General features: G+C 54.9%; 7 protein-coding genes and 1 non-coding gene across 8 annotated transcripts; 3 read left to right on the top strand and 5 right to left on the bottom strand.

Annotated features, from left to right (window-relative positions):
- Nucleotides 1-242: 242 nt before the first annotated feature.
- On the bottom strand, nucleotides 243-1,642 carry SMAC4_01574 (uncharacterized protein). The gene is made up of 3 exons (XM_003352692.2): nucleotides 1,275-1,642; nucleotides 963-1,218; nucleotides 243-911 (listed from the first exon to the last, which is right to left on the bottom strand). Exons 1-3 carry the CDS (start codon nucleotides 1,310-1,312, stop codon nucleotides 417-419), a joined length of 789 nt encoding a protein of 262 aa, XP_003352740.1. The 5' UTR covers nucleotides 1,313-1,642; the 3' UTR covers nucleotides 243-416.
- A 77-nt stretch (nucleotides 1,643-1,719) lies between these two features.
- Nucleotides 1,720-3,951, top strand: SMAC4_01575 (uncharacterized protein). The gene is made up of 3 exons (XM_003352693.2): nucleotides 1,720-2,438; nucleotides 2,501-2,565; nucleotides 2,628-3,951. Exons 1-3 carry the CDS (start codon nucleotides 2,376-2,378, stop codon nucleotides 3,598-3,600), a joined length of 1,101 nt encoding a protein of 366 aa, XP_003352741.1. The 5' UTR covers nucleotides 1,720-2,375; the 3' UTR covers nucleotides 3,601-3,951.
- A 931-nt stretch (nucleotides 3,952-4,882) lies between these two features.
- SMAC4_01576 (uncharacterized protein) lies at nucleotides 4,883-7,848 on the top strand. Its single transcript, XM_024655248.2, has 2 exons — nucleotides 4,883-5,625; nucleotides 5,692-7,848. The coding sequence occupies exons 1-2, from the start codon at nucleotides 5,119-5,121 to the stop codon at nucleotides 7,756-7,758; spliced, it is 2,574 nt and encodes an 857-aa protein (XP_024511153.1). The 5' UTR covers nucleotides 4,883-5,118; the 3' UTR covers nucleotides 7,759-7,848.
- A 119-nt stretch (nucleotides 7,849-7,967) lies between these two features.
- SMAC4_01577 (uncharacterized protein) lies at nucleotides 7,968-9,755 on the bottom strand. The gene is made up of 2 exons (XM_003352695.2): nucleotides 9,239-9,755; nucleotides 7,968-9,165 (listed from the first exon to the last, which is right to left on the bottom strand). The coding sequence occupies exons 1-2, from the start codon at nucleotides 9,257-9,259 to the stop codon at nucleotides 8,035-8,037; spliced, it is 1,152 nt and encodes a 383-aa protein (XP_003352743.1). The 5' UTR covers nucleotides 9,260-9,755; the 3' UTR covers nucleotides 7,968-8,034.
- A 1,005-nt stretch (nucleotides 9,756-10,760) lies between these two features.
- Nucleotides 10,761-10,868, bottom strand: SMAC4_13086. Its single transcript has 2 exons — nucleotides 10,831-10,868; nucleotides 10,761-10,804 (listed from the first exon to the last, which is right to left on the bottom strand). It is a non-coding gene; the product is annotated as a tRNA-Leu (tRNA).
- A 191-nt stretch (nucleotides 10,869-11,059) lies between these two features.
- Nucleotides 11,060-13,128, top strand: SMAC4_01578 (uncharacterized protein). The gene is made up of 3 exons (XM_003352696.2): nucleotides 11,060-11,409; nucleotides 11,472-12,678; nucleotides 12,747-13,128. Exons 1-3 carry the CDS (start codon nucleotides 11,287-11,289, stop codon nucleotides 13,004-13,006), a joined length of 1,590 nt encoding a protein of 529 aa, XP_003352744.2. The 5' UTR covers nucleotides 11,060-11,286; the 3' UTR covers nucleotides 13,007-13,128.
- Nucleotides 13,129-13,190: 62 nt separating this feature from the next.
- SMAC4_01580 (uncharacterized protein) lies at nucleotides 13,191-14,794 on the bottom strand (the record flags this gene model as incomplete). Its single annotated transcript, XM_066089618.1, has 1 exon — nucleotides 13,191-14,794. The coding sequence occupies one exon, from the start codon at nucleotides 14,792-14,794 to the stop codon at nucleotides 13,220-13,222; it is 1,575 nt and encodes a 524-aa protein (XP_065945739.1). The 3' UTR covers nucleotides 13,191-13,219.
- A 510-nt stretch (nucleotides 14,795-15,304) lies between these two features.
- Nucleotides 15,305-17,813, bottom strand: SMAC4_01581 (uncharacterized protein). Its single transcript, XM_003352699.2, has 2 exons — nucleotides 17,600-17,813; nucleotides 15,305-17,445 (listed from the first exon to the last, which is right to left on the bottom strand). The coding sequence occupies exons 1-2, from the start codon at nucleotides 17,711-17,713 to the stop codon at nucleotides 15,505-15,507; spliced, it is 2,055 nt and encodes a 684-aa protein (XP_003352747.1). The 5' UTR covers nucleotides 17,714-17,813; the 3' UTR covers nucleotides 15,305-15,504.
- Nucleotides 17,814-18,062: the final 249 nt, after the last annotated feature.

Raw genomic sequence — 18,062 nt, 5'->3', positions numbered from 1 at the left:
CTGGTGATGCCGTCATCAGGATGGCCCCACTTGGAGCTCCATACCCCGCAACGCGTTCCGAACCGTCGGTAGTTTGGCACGGACACGGCCCCCACTTTACCCCTTGTCCGTCCCGTAGGTCCCGGCTCAACCCCGGATTTGGGTTCCTGGAGTCCCCCTTGTTGAAACATGCACATCCACATCGAGGTGGATGCTCTAGGGTAAACCTAAATGCGAAGATATCACGTCAATCAGTAGTATCCTCCAGACTGCGATCCAAGTCTGAAGTGCTTCGAGAGTGATGAGTATCAAGCATGGAAGCAGAGATAGCCGGGGCAATGCCGTCAAAGAGAGAGTGACCACGAACAACTGGGCATAACTCTGTGCCGAACCAGACTGAACAAACAAACACTTGAAGCTTTGTATATGCTATAAAATCACAGTTTGCTGGGCATCCTAGTGGCACCGTCCAGCCGAATTACCACACCGTTCAACATGACATTCTCAATCGCCTGCCTGGCCAGGGAAGCAAACTCCTCTGGCTGACCCGCTCGTGAAGGGAATTCCATAGCCTTCTTCAAGCCCGTCCTCACCTTGTCGCTCATCATGGCTGTCATGGCCGAGTCAAACATGCTCGGGGCAATGGTGACGACTCTGATTCCGAAACGGGACAGATCCCGAGCCATGGGCAGCGTCATGGCCGCCACAGCGCCCTTGGTGGCGGCATAGGACACCTGGCCCATCTGACCATCAAAGGCGGCCGAGCTGGCAACCATGATAATGACGCCGTGCTCACCGTCGCGACCGTAGGCGGGTGAGGAAGCGAGGGCAGGGAGGAACTGGCGAATGAGATCGAGGACACCGCGGAGGTTGATGGAGAGGACAAAGTCAATGGACGACAGTGAGAGGGGGTTCAGGGACTTGTCAAGCATCTGGTGAGTGTTAGTCTGAATTCTCCGTGGACACATCTTAGGGGTACCTACCAAGCCCGGACTTCCAACTCCGGCAGCGGGAATGATTCCACCGAGAGGCTTCTTAGTCTCTTTGATCCATTCCAGGGTCGACTTGACAACCGAAGCAATGCTCTCGGTGTCGGTCACGTCGCACTGAAAGAAGCGAATGGACGATCCAAGTTCCTTGACGAGAGCAGCTCCAGTTTCCTCATTCATGTCAAGGACAGCAGCATTACCGCCCGACTTGACGATGTCCCGGACGCAGGCACGGCCGAGGCCAGAAGCACTGGAAGCAGTTGTCAGTCAAAAGTCAAAAAGTGATGTCATCGCGTTTAAACGTACCCGCCCGAGACAACAAATGTCCTTCCGTCAATGATCATTTTCGAAATTCGTTATCAAACAAACACTATTCTTTGGGAAAGAAATAGTTCAAGTTACACGTCCAGCAAAAGTCATGATAATACGACAAGAGGATCCCAACTTAAACGGGCGGACAGTGGATGTGTCGGGAATCGGGATCATCCCCCGCGGCTTCCGTTTGGACCGACATCCACATGGAGTGCCTCGGCACGCTACAGGCGGTTCGTGTCAGTGCTTTTTCAGGGACCCTGGCCTGCGGTGCCAAACCGCACCCCACCCCCTGGGGCCTCGAGAGCTCGGTGGCCTGTGCGTTCCATTGGGCGAAATCCACCACAGCGGCAACACCTGAAGCAGGAGCAGCAACAGCGCATCACCCGATTCATGCCCGGCAAATTGTTGGCTGCAACCAAAAGACTGTGACGTTGGGTCCATTCAATCTTGCAGCATCCTGTCCCGAGAAAGCAACCCTCATATCCTACAGACCGACTTTTCGAAATTGTCGAGTGCTCTTCACCTTGAATAATTCAGCTGTCGCATCACAACAAACGACCACGACCTGGGATCACCTCAAACACCATATCGACCCCTGCCTGGCGTCCTCTTACTTCATTATCAAAGAGCCCAGGTCCCTTGCTGCCGCGATAAGCGTTTCCTAGACGTTGTGGAACTTTGTTTCTCGCCAGCCCCAGCGGCCGAACCGGGTGACAGCATATCCATGATTTAACGAGACATGAACAATTCGACCTACAAACCAGATACCGACGAATTTGACCATCTACGGCAGCAAATGCGCGCCGCTCAAATTCAAATTGCCCGACATATTCCTCGAATTTGAGAATCGAAGAAACACAGAAACAGATACGCCAAGGTCTGACCGACCACGTGAACGCCTCGAAAAACGACAAAGCTCGAATTCGTCATCGGAGATAGCAGCTCGTTAGCACACCTCGCCTTAAGAAACAACCGAGAACCAACCCATTGCGCATCATAGCTTTATCGACAGGCATAAAGCGTCCGCCGACAGCAAATCGAGAGACTTCAACAAGCCCGTATTCCCGATTACGCACAGGACCATCATTCACCATGACAAGACCTAGGCGGTCATCCGCTACGAGCGAGGAGAGCGCGGGGACTGGGAGAGAGCAGGTAATGAATCCGGGAATGGGATCGCGTGGGCAGCCCTATTCTAACAGAAATTTTTGGTACAGGAATTAGGGAGCATGTACGATTACCTCGCAAAGATCATTCTCCTAGGGCCAAGCGGGTCAGGAAAGTAAGCATCTCTAACCCAATTCCTCCCAACCCCGAGCCCTCTCTAACCTTTCAACCTTCCAGATCCTGCCTCCTCCATCGCTTCGTAAAAAGCGAATGGCGCGTCCTCTCCTCACAAACAATCGGCGTCGAATTCGCCTCCAAAATTATAAAAGTCGGCACCGGGGCCCGCCGAAAGCGCATCAAGCTACAACTCTGGGACACGGCCGGAACCGAACGCTTCCGCTCAGTATCACGCTCCTACTACCGCGGTGCTGCCGGCGCCGTGCTCTGCTACGACATCACATCCCACAACAGCTTCTCGAACCTCCAGCCCTTTCTCAACGACGCCCGCGCACTCGCCTCGCCAAACTTGAGTCTCATTTTGGTTGGGAACAAACTCGACCTAGCCTCCGGGGGCGGCCAACCAGACGAGGAGGACCTGCTCGGCCCGCTACCGCCACCAACACCAAGCAGTATCAGCGCGCATAGCATTCCGTATACGATTAGTAGTGTGCATACGGGGACGGGGAGCGCGAGCGTCAGCATGGCCGGGACGCCTTTGCAAGCGGGGAGTTACGCTTCGTCTACGACATCCACGATCCGCCCGGGAGATAGTACGGGGACGAGTTATGGGTATGGGCTGGGGTCACAACTACGAGCTACGGTGGCGCCTGATGGGCGAGAGGTTTCGGCTGTGGAGGCGAGTCGGTGGGCGAGCACGGTCAATGTACCGGTGACGATGGAGGTCAGCGCTTTTAGTGGTGAGGGTGTCGATGAGGTGTTTGGGAGACTGGCGAGGATGATTTTGACCAAGATTGAGTTGGGCGAGATCGACCCAGATGATCCGATGAGTGGCATTCAGTATGGCGATTACGGAGGCGGGTGGAGCGGTGGTGCGAGTGATGGAGCGAGTATCAAGAGCTCTATGACCGGGGACGAACAAGGCACAAGGAATAGGAGGCGCAAGCCAAGGCGAGGAGTTCAAGGGTTGAGGGAGTGGGAGGAGGTATTTACGCTCACTAGCGGCAGGAGGAGGAACAATGGTTGTTGTTGAGACCGCATAGGTCGTTGTTTTGGGTGTTATCTTTCTGGGAGAAGGCGTTTTCTTGCCTGCCTTACCTATGATACCAGATGTGTCTTGCTTTCTTTTTTTTTGCTGGTTTGAGCAAGTGGCACATTCCTCGTTTGGAAGACGAAGGGGGGTCATTGATGAGTAGGGAATTTTTGAAGGGTTGTTAGTTAGAACTGGCGTCGGCGGAGCGGTTTTTTCTTGGGGCCTTTGTTTTGCATAGCCTATCATGTATTTGTCTTATGAATTATGGCATCTTTTGTATCTCCATTTTTGGCGTTTACCAGACCTTGGTATTTGTACAAAGAATTAACACAGCTGTTTCTCAACCATGTACGGATCTCGATATCGGAATTTGTATTCCCGGAGTACGCCCATCCGCCTCAACCGGGATGGTGGTCCCTTCTCCGGGAACCGACAAAAACATAACTTTCGGTCTCCAATCTCATACACTACAACACGATATCCGCACCTGTGATATCGCATCTAATACCGTGCGAATTCCCACGCACGTACCCCCAATGTCAGACAAGGGCCGACTGCAACAATGAGGCTCCCGAAAGGGAAGGACTGGGGCTGATGATAAGTCGTCGATGTCGCTGAAGCTGCTGCTGGCCTGTTAGCCGCGCTCACAAGGTGGGGATTTTAGCCTAAAGGGGAAGCGGAAGGTCTTCCTCCGCGCTTCAGGGGTCTATGGGCCAAGACTTGCCTCATGTCATCAGACTTTTTGGACTTTCTGGACAGTCTAGCCGTGTTGTTGTTGGAGACTTGATGTTTTGTTGAGTTTGAGAGATTACGATCAAGCCCTGATGATTATGGTGAAGAGTTGATACCTTCAGAGGAGCAAGTACGTGATATTTATTGGGTTGGTTGACAGTAATTTGCTGTTTAAAAGGCAACGATACGGAAGCAGTTTGTTTGACAGCTTACAAGGCATGCACATGTGAAGACAAAGCAGCAGCCGCGTTGCAGCAACAAGTCCCCGCTGTGCCTGCGTCAGCATATGTCCAGCACGATGGACGGATACGTACCTACCGCTTACAAGCGTCATGCTTGGTGGGGTGTTCCAGGGGTACTCTTGCAGCTTGCTGCAGCTGCCCATTGTTCCATTCGTTCCCCTCGGGATGTCTTCCCCCGCCATCAACTTCCAGAGCGAGAGCTTTGTGGGATGAGGGATCATGAGGATGGGGGGATGAGGTGGAAACTAACAGGTTATCGAGGTACTCAGGTACTTTGACGAGCTTGACTACCTCTACCAAGCAGTGGGCATACGAGTGTATGGTATCCTCGATTTAAATACGGGCAGACTGCCCTTCATTTTCTGAGCCAAGTGGTTCATCATCCATCCTCCTCCTCTTCAGCAGCTTCTTTCCCTCCATCAGTATCTTGTCGTCTCTGTCTCTATCTCTGGAAGCAGGACGCGAGATTGTTTGATACTCTTTCTCTTATACCACAACCCCCCACCAATCCCCTCGTTTACTTATCCACACCCTCTTCTACACCATGTCTCCCCGCTCCGTGATTCCCATCAACCAGAATTGGGAGTTCAGACAAGCCGACAAGGAACACAGCAAGTTCCTCCCTGTCGCCCAGTTTCCTACCAATGTCCACCTCGACCTCCTCCACCACGGCCTGATTCCCGACCCCTTTATCGGCAAGAACGAGCTCGACGTTCAGTGGATTGGCGAGGCCCAATGGACATACAAGACCAACTTCAAGGGGTCCGGCGTCCCCGAGAATGGCAAGGCCGTTCTGGCCTTTGACGGCCTTGACACCTTTGCCACTGTCAAGCTCAACGGCAGCACTATCCTTGAGACGGACAACATGTTCATTCCCGAGCGTGTTGACGTCACCTCTTTGCTGAAGGAGGACGACAACGAGCTTGTCATTGACTTTGATAGTGCGTACCTTAGAGGGTGGAAGCTGGTTGAGAAGTACCCTGATCACAAGTGGGGGTGCTGGAACGGTGATAATTCGAGATTGGCTGTGAGGAAAGCGCAGTATCACTGGGTTAGTTTGTCTCGGTCCCTAAAGCCCTTGTCTCGGAACGCTTTATACTGACTTTGTTGCTTATAGGGATGGGATTGGGGCCCGACTCTCCTTACCTGCGGTCCTTGGAGGCCGATCAACCTCGAGATCTTCGAGAGCAGACTAGCGGATCTAAATGTTGAGTCGACCGTTCCGGAGGACCTCAAGTCTGCCGATATCAATGTTACCGCAGAGGTTGAGGGCAAGGCAGACAAGGTGCGGTTCGATATTTCTCTTGACGGCAAGCAAGTTGCCTTGGAAACTGTCCAAGTCAGTTCCGGCAAGGCCACGGCCTCTTTCAACCTCGAGAATCCTTCGCTCTGGTACCCCATTCGATACGGCAAGCAGCCTCTTTACCAAGTCAACGCTACTCTCATCGCCGGTGACAGCGAGGAAGACTCGATGGAGAAGAGAATCGGCTTGCGCCGGGCCGAGCTTATTCAGCGCCCACTCAAAGACCAGCCCGGCAAGAGTTTCTTCTTCCAAGTCAACAACATTCCCCTCTACTGCGGCGGCAGCGACTGGATTCCTGCCGACAACTTCATCCCGCGGATCAGCAAGGAGAGATACTACGACTGGGTCAAGCTCGTGGCCGACGGCAACCAGTTCATGATCCGTGTCTGGGGCGGCGGCATCTACGAAGAGCAAGCCTTCTACGACGCCTGCGACGAGCTCGGCGTTCTCGTCTGGCAAGACTTCATGTTCGGGTGCGGCAACTACCCGGCCTGGCCCGAACTGCTCGAGTCCATCCAGCGCGAAGCCTACGAGAACGTCAAGCTCCTGCGCCACCACCCTTCCATCGTCATCTGGGCCGGCAACAACGAAGACTACCAGTACCAGGAAAGCGTCAGTCTGACGTACAAGTACGAGGACAAGAACGCCGACAACTGGCTCAAGACTGATTTCCCCGCCCGCTACATCTACGAGAAGATCCTGCCCGACGTCTGCTCCGAGCTTATCCCATCTACTTACTACCACCCCGGCTCGCCCTGGGGCGATGGCGTCGACACACACGATCCCACGGTCGGCGACATCCACCAGTGGAACGTGTGGCACGGCACGCAAGAAAAATGGCAGAACTTCGACAAGCTCGGCGGCCGCTTCGTTTCCGAATTCGGCATGCAAGCTTTCCCCAACGTCAAGACCATCGACGCCTACCTTCCCCAGGGCAAGAACGACCCGGACCGGTACCCGCAGTCGTCCACCGTAGACTTCCACAACAAAGCCGACGGACACGAGCGACGCATCGCGCTGTACCTGGTGGAAAACATGCGCTACGGCCCCGACCCGCTAGAGCAGTTCGTCTACGCCACGCAGCTCATGCAGGGCGAGTGTCTGGCCTCTGCCTACCGGCTCTGGAAGCGCCAGTGGAAGGGCCCCGGAAGGGAGTACTGCGGCGGTGCTTTAGTGTGGCAGATCAACGATTGCTGGCCGGTGACCTCCTGGAGTATTGCCGATTATTATCTCCGGCCCAAGATGGCTTACTTTACCGTTAAAAGAGAGATGGCGCCCGTGAGCATCGGTATCACGCGGACGGAACACCGCCACCCCAAAGACAGATACACCCGCGTCAACGTGGACGTGAGCACCAAGGTCGAGGTGTGGGGCAGCAACTTGACGCTCGAGGATCTCGAGGTGGATTGTCTCGTCAAGGCGTGGGACGTCGAGACAGGCGAGCAGACGTTCAACGAGATCGTTGCCAGCAAGATCACGCTGCCGGAGAACCGATCGACGGAGATTGATGCCCGAGAGGTGCCCGTTATTGCTGGCGTGCCCAAAGAGGACCAGCAGAAGCGCACGGTCGTGGCGGCGTATCTGATTCGAAGTGATAACGGAAAGCAGATTGCGAGGTACGTGAACTGGCCTGAGCCGCTCAAGTATCTGCATCTACATAAGCCGAAGGAGCTCAAGGTGGTGCTGTCGGAGGATGGCAACGCGGTGGAGATCAGCGCCGAGGTGCCGATCAAGGGTCTGGTGGTGGAGACTCCGGAGGATGATGAGGTGGTGTTTGAGGATAACTTGGTGGATATTGTGCCGAATGAGGTGGTGAGGATTGGAGTCAAGGGGGCGACCAAGGAGACAAAGCTCGAGGCTAGATATTTGGGAATGTTGTAGATGGGATAAACGTAAAGGGGAGGAAGATTTGACAAAAAGAGGTGGATGATGATGATACCTTAAATTTGGATTGTTTCATAGTGGTAGAAAGAGGAACAGTAGAATAGTGATTTCAATCAAATAGACTTCTTGCTTTCAGTATGTATGCCTATATGTGTGTATATCCAAGAATGACCCAAACCCAAACGCCATCGCCAAAACCAAAACCCCAAAAATCACGAAAAATTATTTTCCTTCCCTATTTTTTTTTCCTTGTCTTCTCAGCTGCCTCAGCACTTAGCAGCAGCCAGAGCCACCGTTGGCCTTGGCCTCCTCAAGCTTCTTCTCATCAACGGAGGTATCAAGACCGCCCTCGACCTTCTCGTTAGGGCCAGCGATCAGGATCTTGATAACCTCACCCTCCTTAACCTTCTTGAACGCCTCCTCGGCATCCTTGAAAGCGACAACGCCGTTGACGAGCTTCTTGACGTCAACCTTGCCCTGCTCAACAAGCTGAATGGCAAGCTTATAATCGCCGGAGCCGTAGCGGAACGAGCCGCTGGCGGTGACCTCCTTGATGCAGAGCGCCATGATGGGGAAGGTGATGTTGTCCTTGCCCATGCCGCCCTGGACGTAGTGGCCGCCCTGGCGCACGACGTGGAGGGCCGCCTGGATCGAGGGCTCGGCGCCCGAGGCATCAATGACGGCGTCGGCACCCTCGCCGAGGTCGGCAGCCGCGATGATGTTGCGGGCGTTCTCCTCAGGCGAGACGCGCTGAGAGAGGTAAGTGTGGGTGGCGGCAAACGACTTGGCGAAGTCGAGCTTGGACTGGATGATGTCGACGGACACGACCTTGGAGGCGCCGTAGGCCTTGGCGACGGCAGCGCAGAGAAGGCCGACGGGGCCGGCGCCCATGACCACGACGGTCTGGCCGGGCTGGATCTTGGCCTGCTTGGTGATGTGGACGGCGACGGCGAGGGGCTCGATCAGGGCGCCCTCCTGGAGAGAGACGGTCTCGGGGAGCTTGTAGCAGAAGTCGGCGGGGGCGGTCCAGAAGCCCGTCAGGGTGCCGTCGTAAGGGGGGGTGGCGGCGAACTGCATGTCGGGGCAGAGGTTGTAGTGGCCCGAAAGGCACTGGACGCAGCGGCGGCAGGGGTAGCCGGGCTCGAGGGCGACGCGGTCACCGACGGAGAGGGTCTTGACGGCATCGCCGACGGCAACGATGGTACCGGCGGACTCGTGGCCGAGGACCATGGGGTCCTTCACGACGAAGTGGCCGATGGCGCCGTGGAGCCAGTAGTGGACATCGGAGCCGCAGATGCCGGTGTAGTTGATGGCGACGAGAACGTCATGGGGGGTTTTGATCTCGGGGACGGGCTTGTCCTGGAAGCAAACGTCGAGGGGCTTGTTGAGGACGAAGGAGAGGTTCTGTAGAAAGGGAGGGAGGTCAGTACTGGTTTGGGGAGGAGGCATTGGGTAAAATGACAACGGGGAAACTTACAGACTTGCCGTCGGTGGGCATTTTGAAGGTCTGTTTGGTGGTGATTAAGGGGGGAAAGGGGTATATCTGTGGTGTTGTTGATGATGGAGGGTGACTGAGGACAGCAGTTCAACGGAAAGAACAAGACGTGAAGGAGGATAGCTACGAGGAAGGAGAAGGAAGACGAGGGAGAGATGGAGGGAACAGGAACAGGTTAAATATGTCTGTTCTTAGTTGGAATCTTCTTTTACCCAAGATAGCTATGGGGTCCAGACTCCAGTCACAACGATTCCATGCCTTGCTGCCCTGTCTGGTCTGGCCGCCCCTCCTCCTTCTCCTCCTGGTTCATTCTTGGTGTGTTATGCCGCATCGAGGAAGAAGCTTGGATGGGTTGTCATACGCTAGTGCGGGGAGCTATGGCCGCCGTCATGGCAGCAGAGTCTCCAAAAAATGTCAAAGTTGTCATGTCAGGCGGGTACGCAGGGGCGGGGATTCGCTGCCCAGCAGTGCAGTGGACTTGAAGGTTGTCAAGATGCAGCAAGTGAAGAGCGATGCATGGAAGCAACAACCAAAGCTGTTGGAGTTGGGAGTGCCTTCCGTGCAGCACATTGGACGCCCAATTACGCCATGTCATTGAGAACGCTGTTTGTTAGTGACATTGCACAGACAGAAGCTTTCCCGGAGCTAGGGTGCCCTGCAGCGGTTTCACGGCCGAGCCAGAACCCCACGCTCTCCACGCAGCCGCATTCCCACAGTCCCATATTTCTCGACTTTATCCAACTCATTTAACCGTGCCAATCAGCGACGGAGCACCTGTCCGACGGTATCCGCTAGAAGGGCCGGGGATGGGCGAGACATGGGCCAGACAAGATGGCTCTGGCTGCGTCTGGGCAGGAATTAATATCAGGTGAGAAGCAGAAACTTTTTGACATCTCAGGGGAAAACTGATAAAATGATAAATAGGATGAATTGCTGATCTTCAGACCCGTCTCGGTCGCCGTAACCGCGCATTGCGCGACGCAAAGACGGGCTGCTGTTCCGAGAGACTGGAAGCCGGAAGGATCATGAAGGCATTGTGGGCTGATAGGGAAGAGAGGAACACGGTCTCGGTAGTGTCTGCTACTATAGCTCTGGGGATATGATGATATTGCGCACCATTGCCCAACGAGCTGGGCTTCAAGATATCGAGATAGCAGATGGGGGGTAACGGGGATGCAGGCCCTATATAACGCGGTGCGCATGATCTGCTGTACAACCACCAAAACTTTGCATCGTGAAGCTTGGCGGCGTCGGACCCAGACCGGACTTGTAAGGTGCTGGCGGCAGTTGGTGTTGGTAGCTATGGTGCAGGTGAAGATGTCTCTTTCTATCTCTTCTCGGGGATAGTTACACCGTAAAAGCGAGTGCACTTTCATCCCATCAAAGCTCACCCGTCAATGCATGGCGGATAGCTCGGGTAACTAAAAAATACAGACCGCCAGCAACACCATACGTGCATCAGATGAAAGCCATGCGAAAACAACAAATCTGCAAAAAAGAAGATTGACAAGGGCGAGATTCGAACTCGCGCCTATTTCTAGACCAGGAAACTCGTGAGAGCGAATTCAAGTGGACCTGAACCTGGCGCCTTAGACCGCTCGGCCACCTTGCCATCGATATCTTATTTTTATCGTGAAGTCGGCTTTTGAAGTTGGGGCTTGGCGATAAGGAGATGGTAGTGTACTGTAGCTTAAGTGGGGCTTAAGTGCTTTTTTGGCGGGGTTCGTTGACATTCAGTTGAGGATGCCAAGAAATGCGTCACTGACGTCTGTCGGTGTTCCAGGGCCGATCTTCGGCGCCTGTCTAGAGTTCCAACCGAATGGTAAGCCAAGCATCGCGAAACGGAACATCCCGTCATCTTTTTCTTAGCATTGTGATATTTCATCTGATTGTGAGTGAGTGATAAGGTGAGTTAGGATTGAATGCTAATTGATGGATTGAGAGTTGATATGGTGAATGGTCACTTACATCAGAGCAGGTAACATACAACTTCAGATTCGGATTATCATCGTTTCAATACCAACGGCCTGATGCACCATGTTCTGAGGCCGATAGCTTCAAGACTTCCCCTTGTCTCTCCTCTAAGGTCACTCACCATCACCAATTACTTCACATCAAAACGCACCATGGCATCCAACGCTAGGACATACAACGTAAGTCAAGTCAACCAGCCTTTTCTCCCTCCAATCGAAACTCGACACTCACCATCTCTCAGGACGCAATCGACGCGCTCAACTCCCTCCAAACCCCCTTCGCCGTCATCGAAGCCCGGCGCAAAGCCGGCATCCGCCCTGATGCACACTCGGTAAAGGAAATGCGTGCCTACCTGGCCCGCATCGGCTACTCCTCGCAAGACCTCGACCGTCTCAACATCGTTCACGTCGCCGGCACAAAGGGCAAGGGCAGCACCTGCGCCTTCGTCGACTCCATCCTCACACGTCACCAGCGGACACACCCGGGCATCCCAAAACGCATCGGACTCTTCACCTCCCCGCACCTGATCGCCGTCCGGGAACGCATCCGGATCGACTCCAAGCCCATCTCCGAGGAGCAGTTCGCCCGCTACTTCTTCGAGGTCTGGGACCGTCTTGAGACGTCAGAGGTGGCCCAGGATGAGGTTGCCTTGAAAAGCAAGCCCATCTACGCTCGCTACCTGACGCTGATGAGCTACCACGTTTACCTGTCCGAGGGCGTTGACGTGGCTATTTACGAGACAGGCATCGGCGGTGAATACGATGCCACCAACGTGGTGGACCGGCCCGTGGCTAGCGGTATCAGCACCCTTGGTATCGACCACGTTTATGTTCTGGGCGATACCGTCGACAAGATTGCGTGGCACAAGGCGGGGATTATGAAGACGGGCAGTCCGGCGTTTACCATTGACCAGGTCCCCTCGGCGGCGCAGGTGCTCAAGGATAGGGCGGTGGAAAAGGGTGTTGATCTCAAAGTCCTGCATGTTGATCCTAGACTTCAGGGAGTCAAGATCCGTCCTGATGCGGTGTTCCAAAAGAAGAACGCTACGCTGGCTATTGCGCTCGCTGAGACTGCTTTGAAGAAGCTGGATCCTTCTTTCAAGCCTGGTGCCGATAGCCTATCGCCAGAGTTCGTAGAGGGTCTGGAACAGGTCGTCTGGCGTGGCCGATGCGAGGTCAAGGAGGAGGATCAGGCAGCTTGGTATCTTGATGGCGCGCATACCGTTGACAGCCTGAAGGTGGCGGGGAGGTGGTTTGTCGAGGAGTGCGTCAAGAAGGGCAAGAGCGGTCCCAAGGTGCTCATTTTCAACCAGCAAGGCCGCTCTGAAGCCGTTGATTTCCTCGATGGGCTTTGCAACACTGTCAAGAATGCCGATCCGGAGGGAACGGGCTTTAGCCATGTTATTTTCTGCACAAACGTCACATATGCGAAGACTGGTTACAAGAAGGGTAAGTTTCCGTTTTCTTTTTTTTTGTTCCTTTTCTTCCGTGATCGGCTGATGCTAACTCGCAAACAGACTTTGTCAACCATCAGTATAACCCCAAAGACATTGAGAACATGACACAACAACGAGTCTTCGCAGAGAGGTGGTCAACCCTAGACCCATCCGCGAATGTCATGCTCATCCCCACCATCGAGGAGGCCATCAACAAGGCCAGGAGCCTGGTAGGAGACTCCACGGAAGGCGGCGACCAGAAAGTGCAGGCACTTATTACCGGCAGTCTTCACCTCGTCGGTGGCGCGCTCGGCATTCTGGAAAAAGCGGATGCTCTTTGATCAAGGGGTTTTATAATGGTTCGGCAGCAGCTTTCAACACTTTTTGTTTATAGATATCCCTCTCCCAGCTTTTATATGGCATGGTTATGTACAGGATCCGGCATTTTGCTTCGCAGCATCTCTTTTTGTCAACACAGCGAAACTTGGGCAAAAAAGTACAGGAATATAGAACAAAGCAGAGTAGGGCGGGTTAAAAGTAGAATAGCCAGAACTTTAATATTCAACATACTCAACCGTCTTGAGCACACCACCAAGAAGGTGGAAGCTTCCCGTCACCAGGAAATTACACGTCTTGCCCTCCTTGCGCGCCTGCTCCGCGATCTTTTGAACCTGTTCCATGGCCAGTTCTACAGCGTTGTAGACCGAAGTCTCAATTCCCGCACTAGCTTCGTGGACAATCTTCTGCCCCTTCAACTGCACCGCGAGATCTCTCTCCGGCTCGCCCTCCACCGGTGCCTTCTCTTCATTCCTCGTGAACACCGCATAACTGAACACCGGCGTCGCCCTCCCACTCTGCTTCTGCGCGGCCGTAAGAAGTGCCCTCAACAAAACCTCCGGGTCTCTATCCTGCTGGTTAAACACCAAGACATTGACCTCGTTTTCATCTCCCTTCACCTTGCCCGCAAACCACTGCCCAACACCCGCCAGACTGTCCTCCGTATGCGCTCCATCCACAAACCACCTCGTCCCCTTGGAATCCTCGAACGACTCATACCTCCCCTTCAGACTAGCCTCTTTCAACCCCTTCACAAACTCAACCGGGATATCATCCAACTTCCAGCCCTCCTCCCCAAAGGTCCCCTCAAACTTATGTCCAGTCTTTATCAAATGCTCCCTAGCCGCCGCCACCGCCAACGCCATGTTGTATTTCTGAAAAGGACCCTCCAGCCTCGCCCCTTCAAGGCCAACCCCCTTCCACTTCTCAACCTCTTTATCCTCCACCTCCACCAGCTTTTCGGCTCCCTTCTCCGCCGTCCTATCCCTTAACACCTCCATCACTCCCCTCTGAGTCTCCCCATCAAGTCTCCTCGTAAAAGCCTTCACCCCCCTCCTGAAAATCCCGCTCTTATTCCACGCAATTTTTTCGACTGTATCCCCCAACATAGCCACATGATCGATCCCCAACTGCGTGACAACACTAGCCGTCACAGACTCCGGCGCCAAAAAGTTGGTGGAATCATACTCCCCGCCTATCCCGCACTCAATCACTGCTGACTTAACCCCCTCACGCACAAAAACGTGAAAAGCAAGTATGGTCAAGAACCGGAAATAAAAAGGCTTCGTTCCCGGCCCCTCATACTCGTCATCGCAAGAAACCGGGTCCTTGGCCTCGCGAGCTGCTTGTGACAAACGGTCCCACACCTCGAAAAAGTATTTTGCGAACTTTTCGCGCGAGATCGGGACGCAGTCGAGCTGGATGCGTTCGCGGACCGAGAGCACGTGGGGGGACGTGTAAGTCCCTACAGTGGGGCCAGAAGTAGAGGGATACTGGGAGATGATGGACGACACCAAAGCCGACACGGACCCTTTGCCTTTTGTGCCGGCTACGTGCACGCACTTTAGACCGGTGGCGGCGAGGGAGGAGGGGGTGTAGCCTGCGCGGGCGAGCCAGGAGAGCATCTCGGGGATGGCGAGGGAGTTGAGGTCTTTTTTGGGACCAGGCTTGTGTTGGGAGTCATCGTTGCCGAAGAGGTTGACGATTGTGCGGTTGGATTGGAGGTGGGCGAGACGTGAGAGGGCATCGTCGTAGGTGCGCTGCGGCGGCGGGGGGGAGGAAGAAGACGCCATTTTGGGGGTGGGGGTGGTTGTGTGGTAAGTGCGAATCTGAGGTTTGAAGGTGAATTGATGGGTTTTTGTTGTTGTTGGCTTGATCTGAGATAAAGATGCTCTTGTAATTGGGACAGAGAGTGAGTCGAATGATGAGGCAGAGCAGTGGTTGAGTGTATTCGGCCGAAAGCGGAAGCTGGAGAGTTGTCGCTGGTGGAGAGGTCGAAGTGAGGGTGAAATTCGGGGAGACATTTATGGTACATTCATCCGAAGATTTTGTGAAGTGAATGAGGCTCGGAGGCCATTGCAACTTTTATGTTTGGATGAGACTGAGGAAATTTCGTGAAGATCTTGTATGGTGTGCTTTGATACCGTCCCCGCCCCCATTGCAGAAGTTACCGTGGACAGCGCCGCAACTCGGAGCCCAAATTTCAGCATGGTAACAAAAATATGGGAAATTCCTAGATAGCATGTGCAAAGCCCTAGGGACATGGAGTATTTAAAAAACTCACTTAGCCATTGTTTCTTGAGCAAAATAAAGTGATTTTGGATAATCGAATGGAATCTATTCCCCCGCCATAAACTACACGAAAACAAAGTACTCACACGAATATAACCAGAAAAAAGCGCCTCTATTTTGTCTCGGATTGCCACTGTAAACTTACAGAGTCTCACAACAACAAAGGGAATTCGTGCTAAGCCTACTACTTCGTAACGAACAATCCTTTAATTTACTCCATCCTCAAGCTCTGCAGCCTGGCCTCTGTCTGAATAACCTCCAACGCCTGCTGAACCTCGAGCACCTTCCTGACCTCACCGAGCCAATCCCTGGAAAGGGTCTTGGCCCAGCCCTGGAGACCGTTTATCTCTCTCGCCGCATTGTCGAGATCGCCCTCCTCGAGGTAGGTCTGGGTGCGGGTAAGGATGCTCTCAACATCGTCGCCAGCGGCAAGACCCTCCTTCTTGAACATCAACTTGCTGAGGACGTAGCTGGAAGCGTGGCTGGCAACACCGGCATCCTCGGGGAGGAGAGAAGCCTTGCGAACCTCGGTAGCAACACGGCGGAAGCGGTCGATGAGCTCGGCGGAGGTGGAGATACCGCGCTGGTAAGCGGTGGGGTTGATGGAGGAAATAGCAGCATCAACGACCGGATCCTCGGCAGCAATCTCCTTCAAGGCAACGAGCTCCTTGATGAAGGGACGGGGGTGGTGAGCGTCCTGAAGGCTGGCACGGACGGCTTCGACAGCAACGTGGAGCTGCTGAGTGCGGAGGTTAGTATCGACAACCTCATTCCAGCCAGAGGTGAGCTTCTCAAGGTCGGCAACAGCCGAGGAAAGCTCGTTGAGCTTTCCAAGACGGCCATCACGCTCCTCCTCGACGTGCTTCTTGATGTCGTCGGTGAATTGGCGTTGGAGCTGGATAGCCTGCTCAAGGAGACGGTTGTTGAGCTTCTCCTCGGCAATCTGGCGCTCGCGGTCCTGGATCAGGTGGATCTTCTCGTCGTAGCTCTTCTTGAGGCGGATCATCTCCTCCTCAAACTCGCGACGCCAAGCAGCCTCCTGAGCGGCCATCGCCGACTCAACGCGGGAGACAAGCTCGTTGGCGGCCTTGTCGAAACCATCAACGCGAGCCTTGACCTGCTTAGAAGCCTCGGCCTCAACCTTGGCCTTCATCTCGTTGATCCTGCCGGCAACCTTGGAGAGCTCGTTCTTGGCCTTGCCGATGGTGGGAGCGTACTTCTCGTTGGCGTTGTCGTGGTTGATAACGGTGATGATGTCGTTCAGCATGTGGACAAGGTCCTGAACAATGGGATCAGTGGCACCGTTAACCTTCAGGGGGTCAATGGGCGAGGCAGGGGGCCAGCGAGAGGGCTCGTCAACCTCGGGAGCCTTGAAGGGCTTCTTCGCGGGGGCGGCAGCGGCAGCAGTGTCGGCGGGAGCAACAGCGGTAGCAGGATCGGCGACAGCAACGGCGACAGGAACGGGCTCGACCGGAGTAACGGTGGTGGTGGATTCGGCCTTGGGAAGCTCAGCAGTATCCTTGTTGGCACCAGCAACTACGGCGGGCTCAGACTTGGTGACGGCATCCTTGGCGGCAACGGCAGCCTTCTTGATAGAGCTAGACTGACGACCGGCAGGCTCGCCACCGTCGGCAACGCGCCACGAGGCACCACTCTGGGCAGGAACCTTGACCTGCTCACCGGAGTCGCGAGGACGACCGGTCACCCTGCTGACAACATCGGGGAAGCGCTTCTTGAAATCCAGCTCCTCCAAGTACAGAACAGCCTGCTCGCCATAGGGGATGTACTCGGTGAAGAAGTCGTGGAAGGCGTCGTTGATGCGCGAGTAGTAGACACCGCCACCAAAGGCGATGGCGCCAAGGATGGTGAGGGACAGGAGGAAGTTGCGCAGTCTGCGGAAGAAGCCCTTCTTCTTGCGGGGGGTAGGAAGAGTAGGAGGGACGACGGGCTCCTCGGCGACGGGGGGGATGACGGTAGCCTCGGGGGCGGGGGGCGTCAAGGGAGTGGTCTCGGGAGCGATGGTAGACGTGGGCTCGACCTGGGGCGACGCAGGAGGAGGAGTGGAGGGAGCAGTCAGGGTCTCGGAGGCCGGGAGGACGGCGGGCTGAGCGGGCTCAGGGACAACGGGCTTCTTGTCGTCGGCGAAGAAGCGCTATATGGGAGCAAAGTAGTTGGCGTTAGCTAGAGCTACTATGGTCGATGACAGAGGCAGGTAGGTAGGTAAGGTAGGCAGGTACTGAGTCAGGACTCGGGACGGGGCATGGTGTTTTTGAAGCTTCGCAGAGTATATATAGATGACCTCATACCTGACCGGACACGGCCGCACGGCGCACGACGGTTGCTTGCCATTGGCGGCCAGCAACAGCGGCAGAAGGCCTGCTGCCCAGCGCCCTCACGGATCGCAGTGATGTGCGCAACATGAGGGGGATGGTATGGGGCCTCGGGGCGCAATTGAGGATATGGGAAGGGCGGAGAGGGTGGTGGTTGAGTGTGCAGTGTAGTAGCGGAGATGTCCCGGGCCTGGAATTGCGAATTGGAGGCTCAGACGGGACGGACTGGGCTCGGAGGGTCTGAGCAAAAAAGAGCTCCCGGTCGGCAAAGTTCCGGGACGAGGCGGGCAGGCAAGAAAGAGTTGGCAGGCTAGGTCTAGCTTCTGACTGGCGTTGCACTTGCGCAGCTTCAACACAGTGTGCCGCTTAGGTTTCCTTGCTTCCATTTCTTGGCCTTGCTTGCGCTGTGATTTTGGGCTTGGCGGTCGTTGTATGGGCC

Source organism: Sordaria macrospora, chromosome 1 (assembly GCF_033870435.1).
Source record: "Sordaria macrospora chromosome 1, complete sequence".
Lineage (NCBI taxonomy): Eukaryota > Fungi > Ascomycota > Sordariomycetes > Sordariales > Sordariaceae > Sordaria > Sordaria macrospora.
Note: the sequence above shows the minus strand (reverse complement) of the source record. Positions and strands in the feature narration are given on the sequence as shown.